A 23,498-nucleotide genomic window follows, 5' to 3' on the forward strand; every position below is an offset into this window, starting at 1 on the left:
AGTTTAAAGGTGAATAAAGCCTTTGTTGGTGTTGGTTCTTCAGTTTAAAGGTGAATAAAGCCTTTGTTGGTGTTGGTTCTTCAGTTTAAAGGTGAATAAAGCCTTTGTTGGTGTTGGTTCTTCAGTTTAAAGGTGAATAAAGCCTTTGTTGGTGTTGGTTCTTCAGTTTAAAGGTGAATAAAGCCTAGTTGGTGTTGGTTCTTCAGTTTAAAGGTGAATAAAGCCTTTGCAGGTGTTGGCTCTTCAGTTTAAAGGTGAATAAAGCCTTTGTTGGTGTTGGTTCTTCAGTTTAAAGGTGAATAAAGCCTTTGTTGGTGTTGGTTCTTCAGTTTAAAGGTGAATAAAGCCTTTGCAGGTGTTGGCTCTTCAGTTTAAAGGTGAATAAAGCCTTTGTTGGTGTTGGCTCTTCAGTTTAAAGGTGAATAAAGCCTTTGTTGGTGTTGGTTCTTCAGTTTAAAGGTGAATAAAGCCTTTGCAGGTGTTGGCTCTTCAGTTTAAAGGTGAATAAAGACTTTGTTGGTGTTGGTTCTTCAGTTTAAAGGTGAATAAAGCCTTTGCAGGTGTTGGTTCTTCAGTTTAAAGGTGAATAAAGCCTTTGCAGGTGTTGGTTCTTCAGTTTAAAGGTGAATAAAGCCTTTGCAGGTGTTGGCTCTTCAGTTTAAAGGTGAATAAAGCCTTTGTTGGTGTTGGTTCTTCAGTTTAAAGGTGAATAAAGCCTTTGCAGGTGTTGGCTCTTCAGTTTAAAGGTGAATAAAGCCTTTGTTGGTGTTGGTTCTTCAGTTTAAAGGTGAATAAAGCCTTTGTTGGTGTTGGTTCTTCAGTTTAAAGGTGAATAAAGCCTTAGTTGGTGTTGGTTCTTCAGTTTAAAGGTGAATAAAGCCTTTGCAGGTGTTGGCTCTTCAGTTTAAAGGTGAATAAAGCCTTTGTTGGTGTTGGTTCTTCAGTTTAAAGGTGAATAAAGCCTTTGTTGGTGTTGGTTCTTCAGTTTAAAGGTGAATAAAGCCTTTGCAGGTGTTGGTTCTTCAGTTTAAAGGTGAATAAAGCCTTTGCAGGTGTTGGTTCTTCAGTTTAAAGGTGAATAAAGCCTTTGCAGGTGTTGGTTCTTCAGTTTAAAGGTGAATAAAGCCTTTGTTGGTGTTGGCTCTTCAGTTTAAAGGTGAATAAAGCCTTTGTTGGTGTTGGTTCTTCAGTTTAAAGGTGAATAAAGCCTTTGCAGGTGTTGGCTCTTCAGTTTAAAGGTGAATAAAGACTTTGTTGGTGTTGGTTCTTCAGTTTAAAGGTGAATAAAGCCTTTGTTGGTGTTGGTTCTTCAGTTTAAAGGTGAATAAAGCCTTTGTTGGTGTTGGTTCTTCAGTTTAAAGGTGAATAAAGCCTTTGCAGGTGTTGGCTCTTCAGTTTAAAGGTGAATAAAGCCTTTGCAGGTGTTGGTTCTTCAGTTTAAAGGTGAATAAAGCCTTTGCAGGTGTTGGCTCTTCAGTTTAAAGGTGAATAAAGCCTTTGTTGGTGTTGGTTCTTCAGTTTAAAGGTGAATAAAGCCTTTGCAGGTGTTGGCTCTTCAGTTTAAAGGTGAATAAAGACTTTGTTGGTGTTGGTTCTTCAGTTTAAAGGTGAATAAAGCCTTTGTTGGTGTTGGTTCTTCAGTTTAAAGGTGAATAAAGCCTTTGCAGGTGTTGGTTCTTCAGTTTAAAGGTGAATAAAGCCTTTGCAGGTGTTGGCTCTTCAGTTTAAAGGTGAATAAAGACTTTGTTGGTGTTGGTTCCTCAGTTTAAAGGTGAATAAAGCGTTTGTTGGTGTTGGTTCTTCAGTTTAAAGGTGAATAAAGCCTTTGTTGGTGTTGGTTCTTCAGTTTAAAGGTGAATAAAGCCTTTGCAGGTGTTGGTTCTTCAGTTTAAAGGTGAATAAAGCCTTTGCAGGTGTTGGCTCTTCAGTTTAAAGGTGAATAAAGCCTTTGCAGGTGTTGGCTCTTCAGTTTAAAGGTGAATAAAGCCTTTGCAGGTGTTGGTTCTTCAGTTTAAAGGTGAATAAAGCCTTTGCAGGTGTTGGCTCTTCAGTTTAAAGGTGAATAAAGCCTTTGTTGGTGTTGGTTCTTCAGTTTAAAGGTGAATAAAGCCTTTGCAGGTGTTGGTTCTTCAGTTTAAAGGTGAATAAAGCCTTTGCAGGTGTTGGCTCTTCAGTTTAAAGGTGAATAAAGCCTTTGCAGGTGTTGGTTCTTCAGTTTAAAGGTGAATAAAGCCTTTGCAGGTGTTGGTTCTTCAGTTTAAAGGTGAATAAAGCCTTTGCAGGTGTTGGTTCTTCAGTTTAAAGGTGAATAAAGCCTTTGCAGGTGTTGGCTCTTCAGTTTAAAGGTGAATAAAGCCTTTGCAGGTGTTGGTTCTTCAGTTTAAAGGTGAATAAAGCCTTTGTTGGTGTTGGTTCTTCTCCTCTCCTTAATGGATTCTGGCCACGTAGACCATTATCACTAATCGAATAAATTAAATCTCAGCTCCTCAGTGAATTTATAAACGGCGAAGGCAGATGACACAGTGAAAAACGGCGCTGGGATGGAACCCGCTGAGCGTTTTAACCTCCGTTACCATGGCATCCTCTGGAGGACACGCCCACTTATCTGTCCGAGTAAAACCATTAACAGACCATTAAACCGAGGACAGCCTTCACACAAACACCTGCTTTCTCTGACACTAAAACAATTATCGTCTCATTAAACTGAGCAAACACACCCGCTCTGAATAAATGAATATAAAGATCCCAGGCCTGTGATCCTATTATCCTCCGTTCCCACCGCAGGTTTTCATTTTCACATGGATTTCCTGAAGTTCCATCTGTTTGCAGAGGCTCATATTTGAAGGTTTTTGTCTTTAGTCTTTAATAATGTTGGACTGATCTAATCTCCGCTCTCAAAAGAAACATTTCAGCTGCATTTGGATTAAAGACAAATCTGTCAGCTGTCATTTCACTCCATGTGAACCTTCTACGGTTCAGGCTCAGGTTTCAATCGAACACTGACGTTGGTTTAAGGCTGTTTTTAGTCCAGTGGTCTGATGGACTATTGGTGTCAGTTGTCGTTCATAAACAATTTTTCAAGAATCTTCTTCTTCGAAACCGTCAGTCAGATTGACTTGATATTTGTTGTGGAACATCTTTGGGGTACGGTCTACCACGTTTATTCAAACAATGGAGAAATATTGAGTTTTGAATTTTAATGAATTTTTAAAATGTTTTAAATCCCCCGTTGGTTTATGATGGGAAAGTGCTATAACATGAAAACAGTTGAAGATATTGATATAATTAGTATTAGTAATAGGTAGGAAGTCACATATGGGCTTTCATTTGGTGCCATGACCTTTGACCTTGACTGACCTTGAAAGGTCAAACGAATGTCAATTAATGTCCTTAAATATGCTGTTGGACTACAGGAGCCTGGGTCCTGTTTTTAATACATCTACACTATTTTCTAGAATTTATTTTTACTCAGCGTGCTGGATTTAAAAAAAAAACCCAAAAAAACCTTCAACCCTCTACATAGGAAATGTAATTCCTTTTAACCCTTACTCATAAAACACAGATGAATTTGTCAACATTGTTGGACAAAATTGTAAAAACAGAACATCTTGCTCTGCTGGGTTTTTTTGGAAATTGGTGTCTGTTCAGTGGACGGCACCACTTTACACATGTAGATCAAGTTCTGTTGCATCCTGTAAACTCACATTTGTCAGGTCACATTATTTAGCATCAGTGTTATTGTTAGCATTTATCGCAAAAAGTTGAAGTAATGGCGTCCATGTAACTTCAGCTGATTCCAAAGCTGCAAAAATCCAATATCTATTGATGTTTAATGGAGTTTTCTTCATGTTGACATTTGACTGATAAATATCCGTATCATTTTGAGCTGTTTGGATGTTAGTGCAGGTAGTGTTGGGTTTATTGGATCAGGTTTAACTTTTGGAAACTCACCTGGAGTTGACACTGATATGATGGAAAAAGTCTGTCGTTAAAGTTCTTAAACATACGATCAGACTGAAAGCTTTCCCCTTCACCTCCTCGTCTTTGTCGTTCTTTAACTGTAATCTCTTCGGTCTTTGACTCTTCAGTCTGAGCGACAGTGAACGGAAGTTAATCTGGTTTCTGTGCGGATGTCGACTCATTACATCTGTTCCTGTACGAGTCGCTCAGACTCAATGGGATGCTTTTTCTTTCCGTGCTCTTTGCTAAATGAGGTCCTGCCCTCCATGTGCCATCTGAGCTTTAAATTAGACCTGATGGATCTGGACTTCCAGGCCTGTGCTCAGCCATATAAACCGTATAAACCTGTACGTTATTTTATAGACGCCTCAGTAAAATGTTTCCCCCCGAAAATTTAGAAACTAGACAGACATGGACATCAGCGAAGTTTAGGATATGAGGTGAAGTCATCAAATATTGAAATGGTGAAAATATTGGCACAGTAAAGTAAATGTAGACATGGAGTAGTCCTTCTAGTACAGTGATTCTCAACCTTTTTGAAGAACCCCCCCCCCAAAAAAAAATCATTTCACAGCAGGGGGTGGGGGGCTTGGGGTGGACGTTATGTTGCTCTGTAGGTAACGCCCCCCTCATCTCATCATTATCCTCCTTGTCGCTCCCTGACATCCCCCCCCCTTCCAAAGTAAACTGTCCACCAGGGGTGGGGGGGTGGGGGGGGGCATGTGGGGGTGCAGTAACAAAGTAACACTATGGACCTCAAGGCAGAAGACGGGGGGGACGGGGGTGTACATTCAGCATTGAGATAATGGAAAGTGGCATTGTGATGCATAACACTGATGAACGCCCCCCCATTTAGGCCTCAGCCCCCCCCAGCCTTCTTCTTCTGAACACCCCCAACAGTGTCCCAACACCCCCTGGGGGGCGGCACAGCCCTCATTGAGGAACACTGTTCTAGTAACATCCAGTGCATAATATGTGCACCGCAGTAATAATGTCCAAATGTTTTTCATACTGTTTTTTTTTTTTTTTTTTTTTTTTAACTTTTTAACAGTTTTTTTCACGTTTCATTGAGCCTTTTAACAAAATAACAACTGTCATTTTTTACAGCGTTCTGAGGCTTTGTTCTGCCAGATGGAGTTAGTCTCCACTGTAAAAAATGACTTTGGTGCTTTATCAAAACCTATTGTTCCCTTCTGTTTAATGAAGCACAAACATCAGTAATGAGGCTCAATGATGACTGAGTTTTATAAAGTTACAAATACAAGGACAATATTATGAGTAAGATGGATTTGTTTGGCTTTTAGAGGGTGGAATATTGATGTTTTCTCTGACTTTTTAAGGTTTAGGCGCAGCATTGCAGCCAAATGAATGTAAAATCAATATGGAGGCCATCCAAACAGACTAAATAACGTAGTAGTTTCAGTTTGTCTCAGTGAAAGTCTTTGTCAAGTTTAATTTTAAAGTTTTTTAGCCAGTTCTTACATTCTTTAGTCTTTGGGAAATGCTGATATGAATATGAACAGACTTTGGATTGAGTCCAAGTTTTCTGAGGATAATAGTGGAAAATGTAACTAAACAAACACCAGCAACAACTACTGACTCTAACGAACACAACACCTAAAGCCAATGAAACCTACTGTACTATGGAATATAGACGTTTACTGGTTAAAACAGGCATGAACTCAGCGTCTCCTGTCAGTCCAACTGTCCTCAGTCTGTGTTCGTTGAACTGATCTGGACTTCAAGTGTCTGTGGAAAAGATGCACAAACACACGACTGGGTTTTTGGCAATAGTTTCATCTGGGTCGAGGAAATCTGTGAATGTGACAATGACATGTACGTGATGTTTGAGGGTGCATTTCACCACAATAAAGAGGATAGTCATAGTACAGTCTACTCTCGTTATACCGCCAACTTCCGTTCACGGCCAAATTGGCGGTATAGCGAAAATGGCGTTACAATGGGTTGCGTCCATAATGTGCATGTCTTTACTATATGATGTCTGTGCTGCCTGCTTAACCCGTTCTAATTGCTTTTCTAAATAAATCTGGATTCTGTTATGTTGTAAGGGATCATTTAAAGTGGGGAAACATTTTAAGCATTATTATACCGTGTCGGGAAATGACACCCCATCATCTTGAGGCTTTGGCTTAATCCCACGTCCTCTTCCCGACATCCTGACCTACTGAGCGTTCTGCGATAAATGAACGGTGGCCGTTCCGTAGACCTACTCGTAGCTTGTCGCGATCAGCGTCTGGCGCGTTTGTTTCAGTGCATTGTTAAAATTTATGTGTACTCGATGGCAATCACGCTGGCGGTATAACGGTCGGGAAATCAATGGTATAAGTGTTGTTTGTGCATGGAACTGGGCTGGCGGATGGCGACAGGCGGAAATGGCGGTAGCTAATGGAATAATGCATTGGGGATTTTTGTGCAATGCTTTTGGTCGACGGTGAGTGAAAATGGCGGTATAACGGCAAGCGGTTTAACAAGAGTAGACTGTAGTAGTTGTACTAGTACTCGTAGTAGTAGTAGTAGTAGTAGTAGTAGCAGCAGTAGTAGTAGTAGTAGTACTCATAGTAGTAGTAGTAGTAATAGTACTCATAGTAGTGGTAGTAGTAGAATTTGTAGTAGTAGTCATAGTATTACTGGTATTTGTAGTAGTAGTAGTCATAGTCATAGTGCTAGTAGTAATAGTAGTAGTAATACTAGTGGTAGTAGTAGTAGTAGCAGTAGTAGTAGTAGTAGTAGTAGTAGTAGCAGCAGTAGTAGTAGTAGTAGTAGTACTCATAGTAGTAGTAGTAATAGTACTCATAGTAGTGGTAGTAGTAGAATTTGTAGTAGTAGTCATAGTATTAGTGGTATTTGTAGTAGTAGTAGTCATAGTCATAGTGCTAGTAGTAATAGTAGTAGTAATACTAGTGGTAGTAGTAGTAGTTGTAGTAGTAGTATTAGTACTAGTAGTACCAGTAGTATTCTTCTTCTACTGGTCAGATTCTTATCTTCTTGTCAGACTGTTCTCCTGTATCCAAACCACTGGACTGGACTGGACTGGACTTTACTGGACTGGACTCTACTGGACTCTACTGGACTGGACTAGACTGGACTGGACTGGACTGGACTCTACTGGACTCTACTGGACTGGACTAAACTGGACTGGACTGGACTCTACTGGACTGGACTAAACTGGACTGGACTGGACTCTACTGGACTGGACTGGACTGGACTGGACTCTACTGGACTCTACTGGACTGGACTGGACTGGACTCCACTGGACTCCACTGGACTGGACTGGACTGGACTCCACTGGACTGGACTGGACTCTTAACACTCAAACAGAACCTGATGTCCTCCCACATTCAGCTGCTGTTGGTTCAGTAGAACCTGACGCTCACATACAGGAACACTGGTTCTGTTTAATTCTTGGTGGAACAGTCGTCTCATGAATACACTATATATCCAACAGTATTCCCTCTCCTGCTTTGACTCCCATATGAATGTCAGGTCCATCCCATTCCTAGTCTATGAGTTCAGTCTGACGTGGCTCCACCCTTTGCAGCTCTAACAGCTTCAACTCTTCTGGGAAGGCTGTCCACAAGGTTTAGGAGTGTGTTCATGGGAATTTTGAACCATTCTTCCAGAAGCGCATTTGTGAGTTCCCACACTGATGTTGGACAGAAGGCCTGGCTCTCAGTCTGCGCTCTAATTCATCCAAAGGTGTTCTATGGGGTTGAGGTCAGGACTGTGTGCAGGCCAGTCCAGTTCATCCACACCAGACTCTGTCCTCCATGTCCAAATGGACCTTGCTTTGTGCACTGGTGCACAGTCATGTTGGAAGAGGAAGGGGCCGGCTCCAAACTGTTCCCACAAAGTTGGAGCATGGAATTGTCCCAAATGTCTTGTTCTGCTGAAGCATTCCCAGTTCCTTTGACTGGAACTAAGGGGCCCAGCCCAGCTCCTGAAAAACAACCCCACACCATAACCCCCCCTCCACCAAACTTTACACTCGGCACAATGCGCTCCCACAAGTATCGTTCTCCTGGAGACCGCCAAACCCAGACCCGTCCGTCAGATCGCCAGATGGAGAAGTGTGATTGGTCAGTCCAGAGAAGGCTCCTCCCCTGCTCTACAGTCCAGTGGCGGCGTGCTTTACACCACTGCATCCACCGCTGTGCATTGCACTTGCTGATGTATGGCTCGGATGCGGCCGCTCGGCCACAGAAACCCATTCCATGAAGCTCTGTGCGCACTGTTCTGGAGCTAATCTGAAGGACACATGAAGTTTGGAGGTCTGTACCATTGACTCTGCAGACAGTCGTCCACCTCTTCACACTCTGCACCTCAGCATCCGCTGACCCCGCTCCGTCAGTTTCCGTGGCCTACCACTGCGTGGCTGAGTCGCCGTCGTTCCCAAACACTTCCACTTTCTTATAATCCAGCTGACAGCTGACTGTGGAATATTTAGGAGCCAGGAAAGTTCACCACTGGATTTGTGTCACAGGTGGCATCCTATCACAGTTCCACGCTGGAATTCACTGAGCTCCTGAGAGAGACCCATTCTGTCCCAAATGTTTGTAAAAGCAGTCTGCATGCCTAGGGCTGGATTTAATCCACCTGTGGACATGGAAGGGACTGGAACAGCTGAGTCTGAGGATTGGGATGGGGGAGACAAGACTTTTGGAAATATAGTGTATGTGTGACTGTTTTGTCACCAGCAGTCACCAGCAGTTCCAGTTTCCTGTTGTCCTCTCCGTCCTTCAGCCCCGCCCCCTCCCTCTGATTCGTCATCTTTCTGACTCGTCAGCGTCGGTGGCGGCGCTGTGGTGAAGGCCCTCAGCTGTAAGAGGCTGTGGCTGCGTGGTCCGAAGGCGTCGGTGATGATGGCGTCTGATGAGGCCGTCACACACACCTCCAGCTCTGCCGCCGCTCCTTCGCTCCATCATTAATCTCACTCTATCGCTGCTCCTTTCTCGCTCCGTCGCTCTTTTTACATTTGTCATCATTATCTTCCTCCCTCTGAATCTTCATCCTCTTCTCTCACTCTGCGCCTCGCTGATAAAAGCTTCATACATTTGATGTTGGTGTTCCAGCCACCAGCGGCAAATAAAACCCTCCAGTTATGAGAAGTGAACACGTGCAGAACAGTTTGGAGCTGATCAGGCTCAAACCCACACAGGGAACCAACACAATGAGCTCTACTATTTGAGTCATAACTCTGGAAGTGGAGGAGGAGAGCTGAAAGTCTGTCATAAATAATACTTTTCATTATTAAACCTTCAGTGCCTTTGACTGATTTCCAACTGTCATATTGTTGTAGCAGAAGAGTGAAATGTATTGACTCTATGTGGAGCTGGTGTGGAGTTTCTGTGGTTTAGAGGCAGTGGTGACGAGGGCTTTAATTCCAGTGAACCCTCTGGTGTCTGGGTGAGCACATTATGCACACTTTGGACTTCAGGTCATAAAAGCTCATATTATTTTTCCCAATTTTTACCCCGCCCCTCGAATTGGAGGCAAGGAGGATTGGCTTTGGTTCGGTTTGTTTGTTACCTCCACCAGGAGGTAATGTGATCACTTTGCTTTGTGTGTTTGTTTGTTTGTATGTTTGTTTGTTAGCAAGATAACTCAAAAAGTTATGGATGGATTTTCATGACATTTTCAGGAAATATTGATACTGACACAAGGAAGAAATGGTTAAATTTTGGTGGTGATCGGTGGGGCCTTGTGCTCTCCAAGTGCTTTTCTAGTTTGTTTGTTTGTTAGCACTTTAGCAGCAAAACTACTGGTTGAATTCCTACCAAACTGTGTTTATAGATTCCCAGTGACCCGGAACAGATCTGATTACATTTTGGGAAAAGTAGGTCAAAGTTCACATTTTGTATGATTTTTAAAATGTATGTACATTTATGATGTATATTGAGAAAAAAAAAAAGTGTTTTGTTTTTGCATCAAAAAATCTGGTTTGTTTACTGTGTTCTTACATATGTAGAATTTCTTTTTCTTATTTTACTTGAGAGACAACATCTGCCAGCAAAGACTGACTTGGATGTGTTCATGTACTTGGAAAATAAAGATGATTCTGATTATATATTATATTATTATATATTATTATTATTGAATATGTCTTAAGATAAGATAAATTATCTTATTTTATCTTATCTTACTTTAATTTGTCTTTTTTAAATGTATTTATTTATTTTTAAACTCTTTATTGAAATTAGAACAATGACAATATAAAAAAGTCATATATTGTATCTAAAATATGTGCTGTCGGAACAATGAACACTACACCTGCACTGGGGGGGGTCTACCGACTTAATATTACAGTAATCTCCAAAGGGCTGCCAAATTGTATAAAATAACTTGACGTGATCTTTTAGTGTTATTTTCATTTATTTGATGTAATCTGTAGATTTTCGTGGCTGCCAGCTCTACTTCGGTGTGATGCTAATGCTCTGTCTGAATAGTATCTGAATATTTCTTCGGTGCTGGTCCATAACTGACCCCGTCCTGTCAGTTTCCTCCACCCTCAGTCTAATTAATTCCAAACCCTTAGGTCTTCGTTCAGTCTGGTAGCTTCTATCAGGACCAGGAAGTGAAGCCTCAGTGCAGTGTATTCCAGTTCAGTTTGGGGTGATGTGCTTTTGTCCCTTCTCTAAACTCCTTCATCTGTCCCTGGAACTGGACTGACCTTTAAATCACAGAGCGGAGCTTATTACCGCCACCGCCGCCATCAGTTACCAAACACAAAAACCCCTGATATCTTCAAAGCAGCATCTGTGCAGGACGACAAAAAGACGACACCGGCGTTAGGTTTACGTTTCAGAAAAGGTCAGGAACCGTGTGATCCTTCAGCTGCAGATAAGAGCCGCTCAAATCTCCATCTCACCTTCTTGTCTTTTTGGGTGTGAACGACATCAGGGTTGATATTTCAGTCACGTCGGTCTGTTAGTTGTTTATTTCACGGACCGTTAAACTGCCTTTTGTCTGACGTGGACTTTAATTCGGCGCTCGTCTCATCCTCTGAGGCCTTCGGTTTGTTCGCTCTCCTTCCTCCATCTTATGGAATTATCTCACCTTCCATCACCACCTTCGAAAACTCATGTTAGTTCAGGATCCACGTTCAGCCCAGTGGGATCTCAACTGGACCGGACCAGTACAGTAATAGGTACGCTGGAAAACAAACTAAACCTGACCCAGTGTGTTTTTCTCATTTCTAGTCCAAATGTCTGATCACACTGGAAATAAGACAGAATCACCTGAAGAGCAACTTTGAATTTAATTGTCTTTTCTTCCATTGGCAGATTTTTTTTTTGTTAATTCAAGATTTTTTTTTGCTTATTTCAAGATTTTTTGCTTAATTGAAGATTTTTTTTTTTTTTTTTTTTTGCTTAATTCAATATTTTTTTGCTTAATTCAATATTTTTTGCTTAATTCAACATTTTTTTTGCTTAATTCAAGCAACAACAAAAAATCTGCCAATTGAACAAATGAAAATCATTTAGATATAGATATAGATTTTCCTGATCTATTGTCTCTAAATCAGTTCTTATATCTGACTGAAAAGTTCCTCTTTAGGTGATTCTGTCTGATTTTAAGTGTGATCAGATATTTGGAACAGAAATGAGAAAAATACACTTGGTAAGATTTTGTTTTTTTCCAGTTTATAATAACTTACAAATAGCTACAAAACTCTAAATTGTTTTCTTTGTTTTAATGTGGAAAAAAGTAAAATTATATTATGAAAATGTGAATAACCTGGACAACTAAAAACAACATGAAACAAACTAATTTTTTTTTTCTATTTGTGTTAATGTGTCAGTTTGTGAGTGTTGGCCTAATTATCAGAATCAGAATGGTCTTTATTCCACAAGTATCTTCAAAGAATACAAGGAATTTTTTTATTTATTTATTTTTTTAAACTATGCTCTCTGCATACAACATGGCAAACGGGCAAAAAAATACAACTAAAATAGAGTTTAAATAAAATAAAAACCAAAAAAAAAAAACATTTGTACAAAAAAGTGTATAAACATCTGTAATCCATTAGTCTTTCCATGTTAATGCACCTGAATCACTTCCTTCACGGTGAACAACTTAGAAACACAGTCCACTTTACAGAACAAACCGAAATGTCACTTGGACCTTTTCAGAAATTTTGTCGTGAAGTGCACTGTGGGAATAGTGACCAAGTGAAAGCGTTTTTTTTACAGATTCTGGAAGAAAAGGAGCCAGATGGCTCTGAGGTAAACTCCTCCAGTCCACCAGGGTGGTTTTCCAGAATGAGTCCGGTCGGTGGATGGAGGTAAAGACCACATGTGGGTTCAGAACTCACCAACAGACGGACTGCTGCTGCCTGGAACTCACATTCCCACAATGCACTTCACGACAAAATATCCATGTTCAGGTTCATTTTATTCACATTTTTGAACCCTTTAAACTCTAAGCCTAAAATGACCCGCCTGGACTATTTTTTTTTTTTTAAATTTGACTATTTAAAAGGTTAGAAAATATGTTGAGTCCATTTGCCCATTTTTCCAGAGCACTTTTTTGTCCAGATCTTTAAAAATTTGACATTTACAGTTTACTGCATGTAATAATTCTGCTAAAACGGCTTCTTCTTCAGCTTCTCGTACAGGCGTGAGTGAAATTATTGTAATGACTAGGGATGGGAATCGATAAGAATTTAACAATTCAGATTCCATTATCGATTTTGCTTATCGATCCGATTCTCTTATCGATTCTCATTGGGTGAGGGAATAAAAGAGTTCAAATGAGTGTGTTTGCATGAACTGTCTTGTATATTTCCATCTCTGCACAGAAAATATAAAATATACCGTATACAGTATGGACAAATAATAAGAACAGATGACACTGGGCCCGGTTTGGGGGGGGGGTGCAGTGACGGTGAAACTCCAGACTCTTTACTAATTCCTCTGTTGCTGCATTTCCACTACATGGAACCGGTTCCACTCTGCTGGTCTCCTGTTGTGCTCCTCATTTCCTTTCCTCTACCTTCAGAAACTAGTGTTTGAGGGGGACGACGTTTGTTTCCCGCACCGGAACCAGAACTGGGCCTGACGTTCACTCTGCTGCTACATTCACAAGCGTCGCTAAGTAGAGAATCAAATACGTGACATTCCTGTAAATGAATCACATGTGGACAAATGTTTGAACAGATTTTTTTTTTTTTTGTAAACAATTTCCAGCAAAGGATCAATAAAGTATCTGTCTATACTGGAGGGATTCCACCTTTGGAAGCTTTGACAGTGTTCAACTGGACCTGGTGTGGTCTGTTTGGACCTGGTGTGGTCTGTTTGGACCTGGTGTGGTCTGTTTGGACCTGGTGTGGTCTGTGTAGACCTGGTGTGGTCTGTGTGGACCTGGTGTGGTCTGTGTAGACCTGGTGTGGTCTGTTTAGACCTGGTGTGGTCTGTGTAGACCTGGTGTGGTCTGTGTGGACCTGGTGTGGTCTGTGTGGACCTGGTGTGGTCTGTTTGGACCTGGTGTGGTCTGTGTAGACCTGGTGTGGTCTGTGTAGACCTGGTGTGGTCTGTTTGGACCTGGTGTGGTCTGTTTGGACCTGGTGTGGTCTGTTTGGACCTGGTGTGGTCTGTTTAGACCTGGTGTGGTCTGTGTAGACCTGGTGTGGTCTGTGTAGACCTGGTGTGGTCTGTTTGGACCTGGTGTGGTCTGTGTAGACCTGGTGTGGTCTGTTTGGACCTGGTGTGGTCTGTTTGGACCTGGTGTGGTCTGTTTGGACCTGGTGTGGTCTGTGTGGACCTGGTGTGGTCTGTTTGGACCTGGTGTGGTCTGTGTGGACCTGGTGTGGTCTGTTTGGACCTGGTGTGGTCTGTGTGGACCTGGTGTGGTCTGTGTGGACCTGGTGTGGTCTGTTTGGACCTGGTGTGGTCTGTTTGGACCTGGTGTGGTCTGTTTGGACCTGGTGTGGTCTGTGTGGACCTGGTGTGGTCTGTTTGGACCTGGTGTGGTCTGTGTAGACCTGGTGTGGTCTGTGTGGACCTGGTGTGGTCTGTGTGGACCTGGTGTGGTCTGTGTAGACCTGGTGTGGTCTGTGTAGACCTGGTGTGGTCTGTTTGGACCTGGTGTGGTCTGTTTGGACCTGGTGTGGTCTGTTTGGACCTGGTGTGGTCTGTTTAGACCTGGTGTGGTCTGTGTAGACCTGGTGTGGTCTGTGTAGACCTGGTGTGGTCTGTTTGGACCTGGTGTGGTCTGTGTGGACCTGGTGTGGTCTGTGTGGACCTGGTGTGGTCTGTTTGGACCTGGTGTGGTCTGTTTGGACCTGGTGTGGTCTGTGTGGACCTGGTGTGGTCTGTTTGGACCTGGTGTGGTCTGTGTGGACCTGGTGTGGTCTGTGTGGACCTGGTGTGGTCTGTTTGGACCTGGTGTGGTCTGTTTGGACCTGGTGTGGTCTGTGTGGACCTGGTGTGGTCTGTTTGGACCTGGTGTGGTCTGTTTGGACCTGGTGTGGTCTGTGTGGACCTGGTGTGGTCTGTGTGGACCTGGTGTGGTCTGTTTGGACCTGGTGTGGTCTGTTGGGACCTGGTGTGGTCTGTTTGGACTTGGTGTGGTCTGTTTAGACCTGGTGTGGTCTGTTTAGACCTGGTGTGGTCTGTTTAGACCTGGTGTGGTCTGTTTGGACCTGGTGTGGTCTGCTTAGACCTGGTGTGGTCTGTGTGGACCTGGTGTGGTCTGTGTGGACCTGGTGTGGTCTGTGTGGACCTGGTGTGGTCTGTTTGGACCTGGTGTGGTCTGTGTGGACCTGGTGTGGTCTGTTTGGACCTGGTGTGGTCTGTGTGGACCTGGTGTGGTCTGTTTGGACCTGGTGTGGTCTGTTTGGACCTGGTGTGGTCTGTGTGGACCTGGTGTGGTCTGTTTGGACCTGGTGTGGTCTGTTTGGACCTGGTGTGGTCTGTGTGGACCTGGTGTGGTCTGTTTGGACCTGGTGTGGTCTGTTTAGTCCGTTTCTGCTTCATCTCCATGTTGTCTTCGTTCTGACCAGAACAATGCAGCGTACGTGTGATGTCATCACACATGCATAATGAAGGCAGAGTCATTAAGCAGAATCGTTAAGCAGGCAGGCAAACGATTCCAAGGAATCGAGCTACTGGGAACCAGTTCTCAAAAAGAACCGGTTCTCGATTCCCATCCCTAGTGATGACCCAATAAAACCTATAAAGTGCAACATCTCAGGTTTCAGAAACTGTTGGAATTTTTCTAAATGCACAAACAGTGAAAGAGTTCCATCTGTCCAAAGTGCACATGCACAGGCTGTGTCAGCGCTGACACGTCAGAGTTTAAAGAGTTAGAGGATAGTTAGTAGATGTAAACATTTTCATAACATAATTTTACTTTTTTCACATTTAAGCAAGAAGAATATTTGGAGTTGTCATCATTTCTAGGTCATGTGAACCCTGAAAGAAAACGACTTCAACACCCTTTAAGTGAAATATCTTCAGTGGTTTGTTTTTGTTTGGCTGGATTGGACCCTGTGGTGGGTCTCTTTTGGGCCTGTGTTGGGCCCTTTTTGGGCCTGTTTTGGACCCTGTTTTGGGCCTGTGTTGGGCCTTTGTTGGGCCTGTTTTGGACCCTGTTTTGAGCGTGTGTCGGGCCTTTTTTGGGTCTCTTTTTGGCCTGTTTTGGGCCCTGTTTTGGGTCTGTTTTGGGCCTGTTTTGGACCCTTTTTTGGGCCTGTGTTGGGCCTGTTTTGGGTCTGTTTTGGACCTGTTTTGGACCCTTTTTTTAGGCCTGTTTTGGGCCTGCTTTGGGCCTGTTTTGGACCCTGTTGTTGGCCTGTTTTGGACCCTGTTTTGGGTCTGTTTTCGGCCTATTCTGGGCCTGTTTTGCGGTCTGTTTTGGGCCTGTTTTGGACCCTGTTTTGGGCCTGTTTTGGGTCTGTTTTGGGCCTGTTTTGGGCTTGTTTTGGACCCTGTTTTGGACCCTGTTTTGGGCCTGTTTTGGGTCTGTTTTGGGCCTGTTCTGGGCCTGTTTTGGGCCTGATTTGGACCCTGTTCTGGGCCTGTTTTGGGCCTGTTCTGGGCCTGTTTTTCGGCCTATTTTTCAGCCTGTTTTGGGTCTGTTTTGGGCCTGTTTTGGACCCTGTTGTGGGCCTGTTTTGGGCCGTGGGCCTTATGTTTGACACCCCTCTTCTGATAGATCCATACGCTTCTCTTTTCGGCGTCTGTCTTAATGGTCTCCTCTTCTTCTCTCCTCCTCCACTCTGGACATTTTCCTCTTTTATGTTTCTCTACTTGAAGGAAAAAGGACCTAATGGAGTCAGACATAATGACTCTGCAGCTCATTTCGGTGAATCCTTTGTGCTCAAATGCTTCTTTCTGGTGTTGTTTTGTTCTTTTATGTTTGAGTGCAGTGCTGGTGTTTATTCTGGAGTGACAGCTCAGTCTGACTTCTTCTACTCTGAATTCGACCCTCAGAATTCCACAAAACAACAGCTACAAACTAGAATTGCATGATATTGTTTTTTTGTTTTTTTTAACAACCAATACCGGTAACCGATAACTTCCTGCTTCTCGTAACTGATACCAATACCAAACAACAATAGTTCCTATTCTTCAGATTCTTTTATTCTTCTCTCCAGTCAGTGGTAAAGCTGTTAATAATCCAGTAAAGGCTTCTGCAGAACCTAAAGCCTACGTCTGCTGTAAATGGACAATAGACTGGAGCTGAAACAATTAATCGACTCAAAGTGATCCAAAAAAATCCTTCAACTACAATTGTCCTGAATCTTCAGCTTTGTTTCCTTCATTTCTCTGCTGTTAAACATTGGTTCCACTGTTGTGTTTCACACGGACACTTATTATGACGCACAAAGAAGCTTCAGTTCAGGAAAACTGACATAGAATATTTCCCTTCAATCAATTTGAGTCAATTAATCGAATTGTGAATTTTTGCATTGGCCTTAAGTACCTAATGGATTAATCGTTTCAGCTCTACAATAGACCAGAGGTTTTCAGATCGTATTCTTTATGTCACAGACAGTTTAGTGATAGTCGACCACTGTTTTCACACATTAAGCTGCGTTCAGTTTTTTCTCTCTAATGTGTCCCTGGGAAGAGGAAAAGGCTGAACGTGGACAACATCCATTAAACTGGGGCTGTGGCTTTGATTTTTGGGGTGAAAGTGGGCGTGGCTACAGATGTCCACACCTACTTTAGTGCTGATTGGTCACTGTTCTGGACGCTAAGCTACGTTCAGCTGTTTTGACAGCCAGCGTTTTTGAATGTCCCTCCTCTTCTGCTGCTGTCGGAACAAAACAGACAAAACACTGCAACAATCTAAATCTGACCAAGTGGATTTGTGTCATTTGTAGTCCAAATATCTCATTACATTTAAAATAATTCAGAATCACCTAAAGAGGAACTTTTCAGTCAAATATAAAAACTGATTTATAGACAATGGATCTGGAGAATCTGATTTCAAGAAATCTTACCAAGATGATTTTCACTTGTTCCATTGGATAATTTTTTTTTACTTGTTTCAAGAATTTTTTTGCTTAATTCAAGATATTTTTGCTTAAATTAAACAAAAAAATCTTCCAATGGAACAAGTGAAACTTATCTTGGTAAGATTTCTTGAAATCAGATTCTCCAGATCCATTGTCTATAAGTCAGTTTTTCTATCTGACTGAAAAGTTCCTCTTTAGATGATTCTGTCTGATTTTAAATGTAATGAGATATTTGGACTAGAAATGACACAAATCCACTTGGTCAGATTTAGATTTTTGCAGTGAATAACCACTGGATCTTCCTCTTAGTCTTACAGCTGTAGCAGAGAATAAGAAGCTGAAAACCCTTTGACTGACAAACAATGGACTGAATCAGACCTCTTCTTCTTCTTCTCCTTCTTCTTCCTCCTCTTGGTTTTTACGGCAGTTGGCATGGCATGTATTTATCGGTGAAAACTTTACCAGAATTCCCTGAATGATGTCATTTTTTCGATATCAGATGGATAAATATTGGTTCTGATAGTTGTGGTGCATTCCTACTACAAACCTCTGTATGTGTGAATCGTTTCACCTTTGACCTTTGGACTTCCATCTGGTATGATAGGACCTGATAGAATTTGGTGCCTCTGATGATAGTTTTAGCTGATGTTGGAATGCTCCAGTAGTGGATGTCTAACCCTGGTCCTGGTCCTGATCCTGATCCTGGTTCTGGTCTTCTTGCAGAGCGTTGGTGTGAGCGTTATGGAGACCTGCGGGGGGAGCTGCTGTGCGTGGAGCTGGAGAAGGAGCGTCAGGGTCTGGGTCTGAGTCTGGCCGGGAACAGGGATCGATCCCGTCTCAGTATCTTCGTGGTGGGTCTTCATCCCGGGGGGGCGGCGGCTCGGGATGGACGGATCCAGATCGGAGACGAGCTGCTGGAGGTGAGACCGCTTCATTTTATCACCTACATGATCCTGTTGTAACTGCGTACCCCTGTGGTGTCCCACCCACAGAGAGCCTTCTATTCACCAACAGCCCCAGTCTGTGCACAACAGTAGGAATGGAAAAAGGGTCTTCATACTGTTCTGGTTTTTTTGGGGTTTTTTTTTTTTTTTTACTTTTTACCTTTTTTTTGTATTACATCAAATCAACTTGAGCCATAAGCAAAAATACCAAACACTCAATAATTGTCATTTTTTTAACCCTTTAAATGCCACATTTTTAATGTAAACAAACCATTTTTAAATGCCAAACACTTTGAGTTTTTTCAATATACTCCATAAAAATGGGATTACTTTTACATTTTTATCATATATGTACTGACAGGAGCGAGTGGGCAGTGAGTGCCCATCCCCTGTATGTGTGTATGATGAACCTACACAAGGACATATTCTGTAAATGCCATAAAACTGATGTCTCATTATTGTTTTGCACCATCACACACCTTGTATTATAAGATGACAGTTGGCTTACAGTGATTGCTTCCATTTCCTCTGACCCGGTAGTGGACACAGATTCACTGCTTGTTGTCTCTGTGTTTGTTGCGGCTGCGTGGACTTCCCATTCCCACAATGCACTTCCCAACAAAATTTCCAAAAAGGCCCGAGTGACGTATGGGTTTGATATGGAAACAAACAGACTGTTTGTGATGGAGTCGTCTTCGAAGTTGTTCACCGTGAGGGAAGTGATTCAGGTGTGTCAGCACAGAAGGACTAATGGATTATTAGAGAGAAGTAGGATGTGACTGGGGTTGGACACATTTGAACAAACATCTGGCATGGAAGTCTTTAGAGCCTGACCATTATGGGATTTTTGGGGCTGATACCAATATTGGGGGCTAAAAAAAAGCTGAAATCCACTATATCAGCTGATATCCAATATAATGCCCGATAACCGATATATCAGTTGATACATGAAATAAGAACATTGATCTGCACAGGATATAATAGTCTGACATTAGATGACAGGTGTCAAACTCCGGTCCTCGTATCCTGCATGTTTTAGATACTTTCCTCTTCCATCACACCTGGGTCAGTTAATGACCAGCTCATCATCCAGCTCTGCAGAAGCCTGATAACCGTGGAATGGCTTCCAGGTGTGATGGAAGAGGGAAACATGTCAAACACGCAGGACACCGGCCCTCCAGGACCACAGTTTGACACCCCTGGATCAGATAATGGTGGACACGTGGGTTAACAGTTGCCTCTTTGTTTATCTCACAAAGGTATTTGACACACCTTTAAAAGGCTGTCTGCTATTAGACTAGTGTGTGAGCTGTGTGGAAGCACAGGTGGTAGCAGACGTTTGAGAAAAGATGTGTCTATAGTTTAGAAGTAGTGACAGAAACATTGTTTGGGAAATCATTCATTAAAATGTAGGCGGGGGTGGATAGTGGTCTGTGATTTTCAGAAGGGGGGGGGGGTGCATGTTGCATTCCATGATTTGGGTATAATGATGGGTAGTGTGATTGTCTTGTCAGAGCAGAAGTGAAACTGAACACACTTTACTCGAACTCTGCAGGCAGCGCAGATGCAGGAGCAGAGAAACAGAAACAAAACGACTTCATACGTCAGTTACATATTGACTGATGCTGATTAATTACCAGTGTTGGGAATAACGGCGTTAAAAACAGGGCCGTTACTAACACTGTTATTGTTTTCCAGTAACAGGTAATCTAATTCATTACCATTTGAAACGTTCGAGCGCCGTTCCCGTTAGCGTCAGTGAACTGTGGTGCGTTCATGTGCACTGATAACAGCTGTTCTCTGTCCTGACTCAGACACACACCAGAGGTGAGACGTTCACGGACCAGTCTAGTCTGTTGAGTGGCTCTTTTCAGTCAACGATAAGAACTGATTCGTTGTGAGCCGTTCGTTTATTCAGATTACCCACAATGCCTTCATGCTTCACCTGTGTGTCCATGAGTCTAAGTTGGCCACGCCCCCTTCACCTGAATGACTAATGACATCTGTGAGTTTGAGTTGAACCAGCACAACACAGGCACTTGAACGCAGCTAAGGGGAGGAGTTATCAGCTAGCTTAGGGGAGGAGTTCTCAGCTCATTTAGGGGAGGAGTTATCAGCTAGTTTAGGGGAGGAGTTCTCAGCTCATTTAGGGGAGGAGTTATCAGCTCATTTAGGGGAGGAGTTATCAGCTAGTTTAGGGGAGGAGTTCTCAGCTCATTTAGGGGAGGAGTTATCAGCTAGTTTAGGGGAGGAGTTCTCAGCTAGTTTAGGGGAGGAGTTCTCAGCTAGTTTAGGGGAGGAGTTCTCAGCTCTTTTAGGGGAGGAGTTCTCAGCTAGTTTAGGGGAGGAGTTATCAGCTAGTTTAGGGGAGGAGTTCTCAGCTAGTTTAGGGGAGGAGTTCTCAGCTCTTTTAGGGGAGGAGTTCTCAGCTAGTTTAGGGGAGGAGTTCTCAGCTAGTTTAGGGGAGGAGTTCTCAGCTAGTTTAGGGGAGGAGTTGTCAGCTCTTTTAGGGGAGGAGTTATCAGCTAGTTTAGGGGAGGAGTTATCAGCTAGTTTAGGGGAGGAGTTCTCAGCTAGTTTAGGGGAGGAGTTATCAGCTAGTTTAGGGGAGGAGTTATCAGCTAGTTTAGGGGAGGAGTTCTCAGCTCTTTTAGGGGAGGAGTTCTCAGCTAGTTTAGGGGAGGAGTTCTCAGCTAGTTTAGGGGAGGAGTTCTCAGCTAGTTTAGGGGAGGAGTTGTCAGTGCCAGTCTGACTGGATCAGGAGGAGCGACTGAAAACGGTGCAGATGTGGGTTAACTGGAGGAACATCTGCTTCTGTAAATGCACATCTGCACTGATGAGGTGGAAAAGATGGGCCCTGGTGGACCCAGCCTGGCCCTGGTGGACCCAGCCTGGCCCTGGTGGACCCCGGCCTGGCCCTGGTGGACCCCAGCCTGGCCCTGGTGGACCCAGCCTGGCCCTGGTGGACCCAGCCTGGCCCTGGTGGACCCAGCCTGGCCCTGGTGGACCCCGGCCTGGCCCTGGTGGACCCAGCCTGGCCCTGGTGGACCCCGGCCTGGCCCTGGTGGACCCCGGCCTGGCCCTGGTGGACCCAGCCTGGCCCTGGTGGACCCCAGCCTGGCCCTGGTGGACCCAGCCTGGCCCTGGTGGACCCAGCCTGGCCCTGGTGGACCCAGCCTGGCCCTGGTGGACCCAGCCTGGCCCTGGTGGACCCCGGCCTGGCCCTGGTGGACCCCGGCCTGGCCCTGGTGGACCCAGCCTGGCCCTGGTGGACCCCAGCCTGGCCCTGGTGGACCCCAGCCTGGCCCTGGTGGACCCAGCCTGGCCCTGGTGGACCCCAGCCTGGCCCTGGTGGACCCCAGCCTGGCCCTGGTGGACCCAGCCTGGCCCTGGTGGACCCCAGCCTGGCCCTGGTGGACCCAGCCTGGCCCTGGTGGACCCCAGCCTGGCCCTGGTGGACCCCAGCCTGGCCCTGGTGGACCCCAGCCTGGCCCTGGTGGACCCCGGCCTCACCCCAGTCCTGGTCTTCAGGGCCTGTCTGCTGTTCTACTCTATAACTGACTGTGAAGCACAGTCAGAAATCAGTTTCCTTTTACATATTTGAAGGTTTTTCAAAAAAAGTAACACAATAATTACTTTCCCTGGTAACTAATTACATTTATGAAGGAGTAATTCTGATACTAATTCAGTTACTTTTTTGGGAAAGTAACTTGTAACTATAACTAATTACTTTTTAAAAGTAATTTGCCCAACACTGTTAATTGGTGATATGCTATAATTGGGCTCTAAAAGTCCAACACTGCTTTAATGTGGAGTCATCTTTAGATCACTAACTAACTAACTAACTATGGGTAGTTACCCATAGTGCTGTGTGTTAGTCATGGGTCAGAGGTCAGAGGTACTGCAGCCGTGGGTACAGGTTGGATCACACATAGCCAGTGCTCCTCCAGATGACCTCAGTCGTGCAGTGACCCTGTCCTGTCTGAGCTGCACAGCTTTCCTCTGGCTGTGCTGCTGTTCCCACCAGTGAAAGCAGGTACATATGGGCTTAACCTCCTGTTAGTGCCCCCACCATAGAGCTAATGGCTAATGCTAATGCTAATGCTAGGTGCTGTGTGTATTATGGGAGCAGGTGTAATAATAGGACATGACCTTTAACCTTTACACCAGTGGTTTCCAGCCTTTTTTGGCTCATGACCCCATTTTAACATCACTAATTTCTGGTGACTGCAGTCATTTTTTTTTGCTAAAATTATTATTTTTTTAAATCATATAATAGTTTGCTCTACTATGTTGCAAATCCAGGTTAATTTTAGAGGACATTTAGTCTATATAATGTCTATTATTGTGGACAGAGGCAGTAAATCCAGGTGTAGATTACTGCACAAAGGGAGAATGGGATTTTCCTTGGTCAGGATATGGGTTCAAGGTTCCAGGTTCCTTTATTTGTACCCATGAGTAGATTTGTTTTGCAGTTAAGGTGATTGCTTTGATATTACAACAAGACATACATTGAACATGTTAGACAGGTACAGGATGGAGCTTACAGACAGGACAAACAGTGCTCAGAGTTCCACCATTCATCAGTCCAGCAGCATGGATAAGGAAAACAATAAAAGAAATAAATAAGATCAAATAAATAAAAACAAGATGCAATAGAACACAATAAAAACCCAGAGAAAATAAAAACAGCCTGGGATAAAAACAAGGATAAGAACATAAAATTTAAAAATTTGAAGTCACAATAATAATAAATAGAGCAAAGAAATGGAATAAATAACTAAAAGAAGTTAGTAAAGTGTGATGTCACTGTTTCTTCTTGAGCTCAGTGACGGCGACAGGAACAAAACTGTTTTTATAAACGCTGTGTCCTGCACCTGGGACTAAGAACCTCCAATGTCCAGAGGAAAGGAGCTGGAATTCAGCTGGTAAAGGATGGGAGTCATTATTCAGAACTGATGGAACCATCCTCTGGACCTGTTTAGTGGACAGGGAGGAGGGACAAGACTGGGACTGACCAATCAGGTGACTGGACCATCTGACTATGTCCAGTCAGTCCAGCTGGGATTTACAAGGAGGACAATTAATACTGAACAAACCAGAACTGGAAC

The 23,498-nt window shown here is 43.6% G+C and overlaps 1 protein-coding gene across 1 annotated transcript in view; it reads left to right on the forward strand.

The window, feature by feature from the left end:
* patj (PATJ crumbs cell polarity complex component) overlaps positions 1–23,498 on the forward strand; it is a 259,683-nt gene that overhangs the window by 181,946 nt on the left and 54,239 nt on the right. The window contains 1 exon segment of the mRNA XM_030132683.1: positions 18,167–18,363. Within this exon segment, the coding sequence (XP_029988543.1) occupies positions 18,167–18,363 (197 nt within the window).

This window comes from Sphaeramia orbicularis, chromosome 4 (genome assembly GCF_902148855.1).
Source record: "Sphaeramia orbicularis chromosome 4, fSphaOr1.1, whole genome shotgun sequence".
NCBI classification, from domain to species: domain Eukaryota; kingdom Metazoa; phylum Chordata; class Actinopteri; order Kurtiformes; family Apogonidae; genus Sphaeramia; species Sphaeramia orbicularis.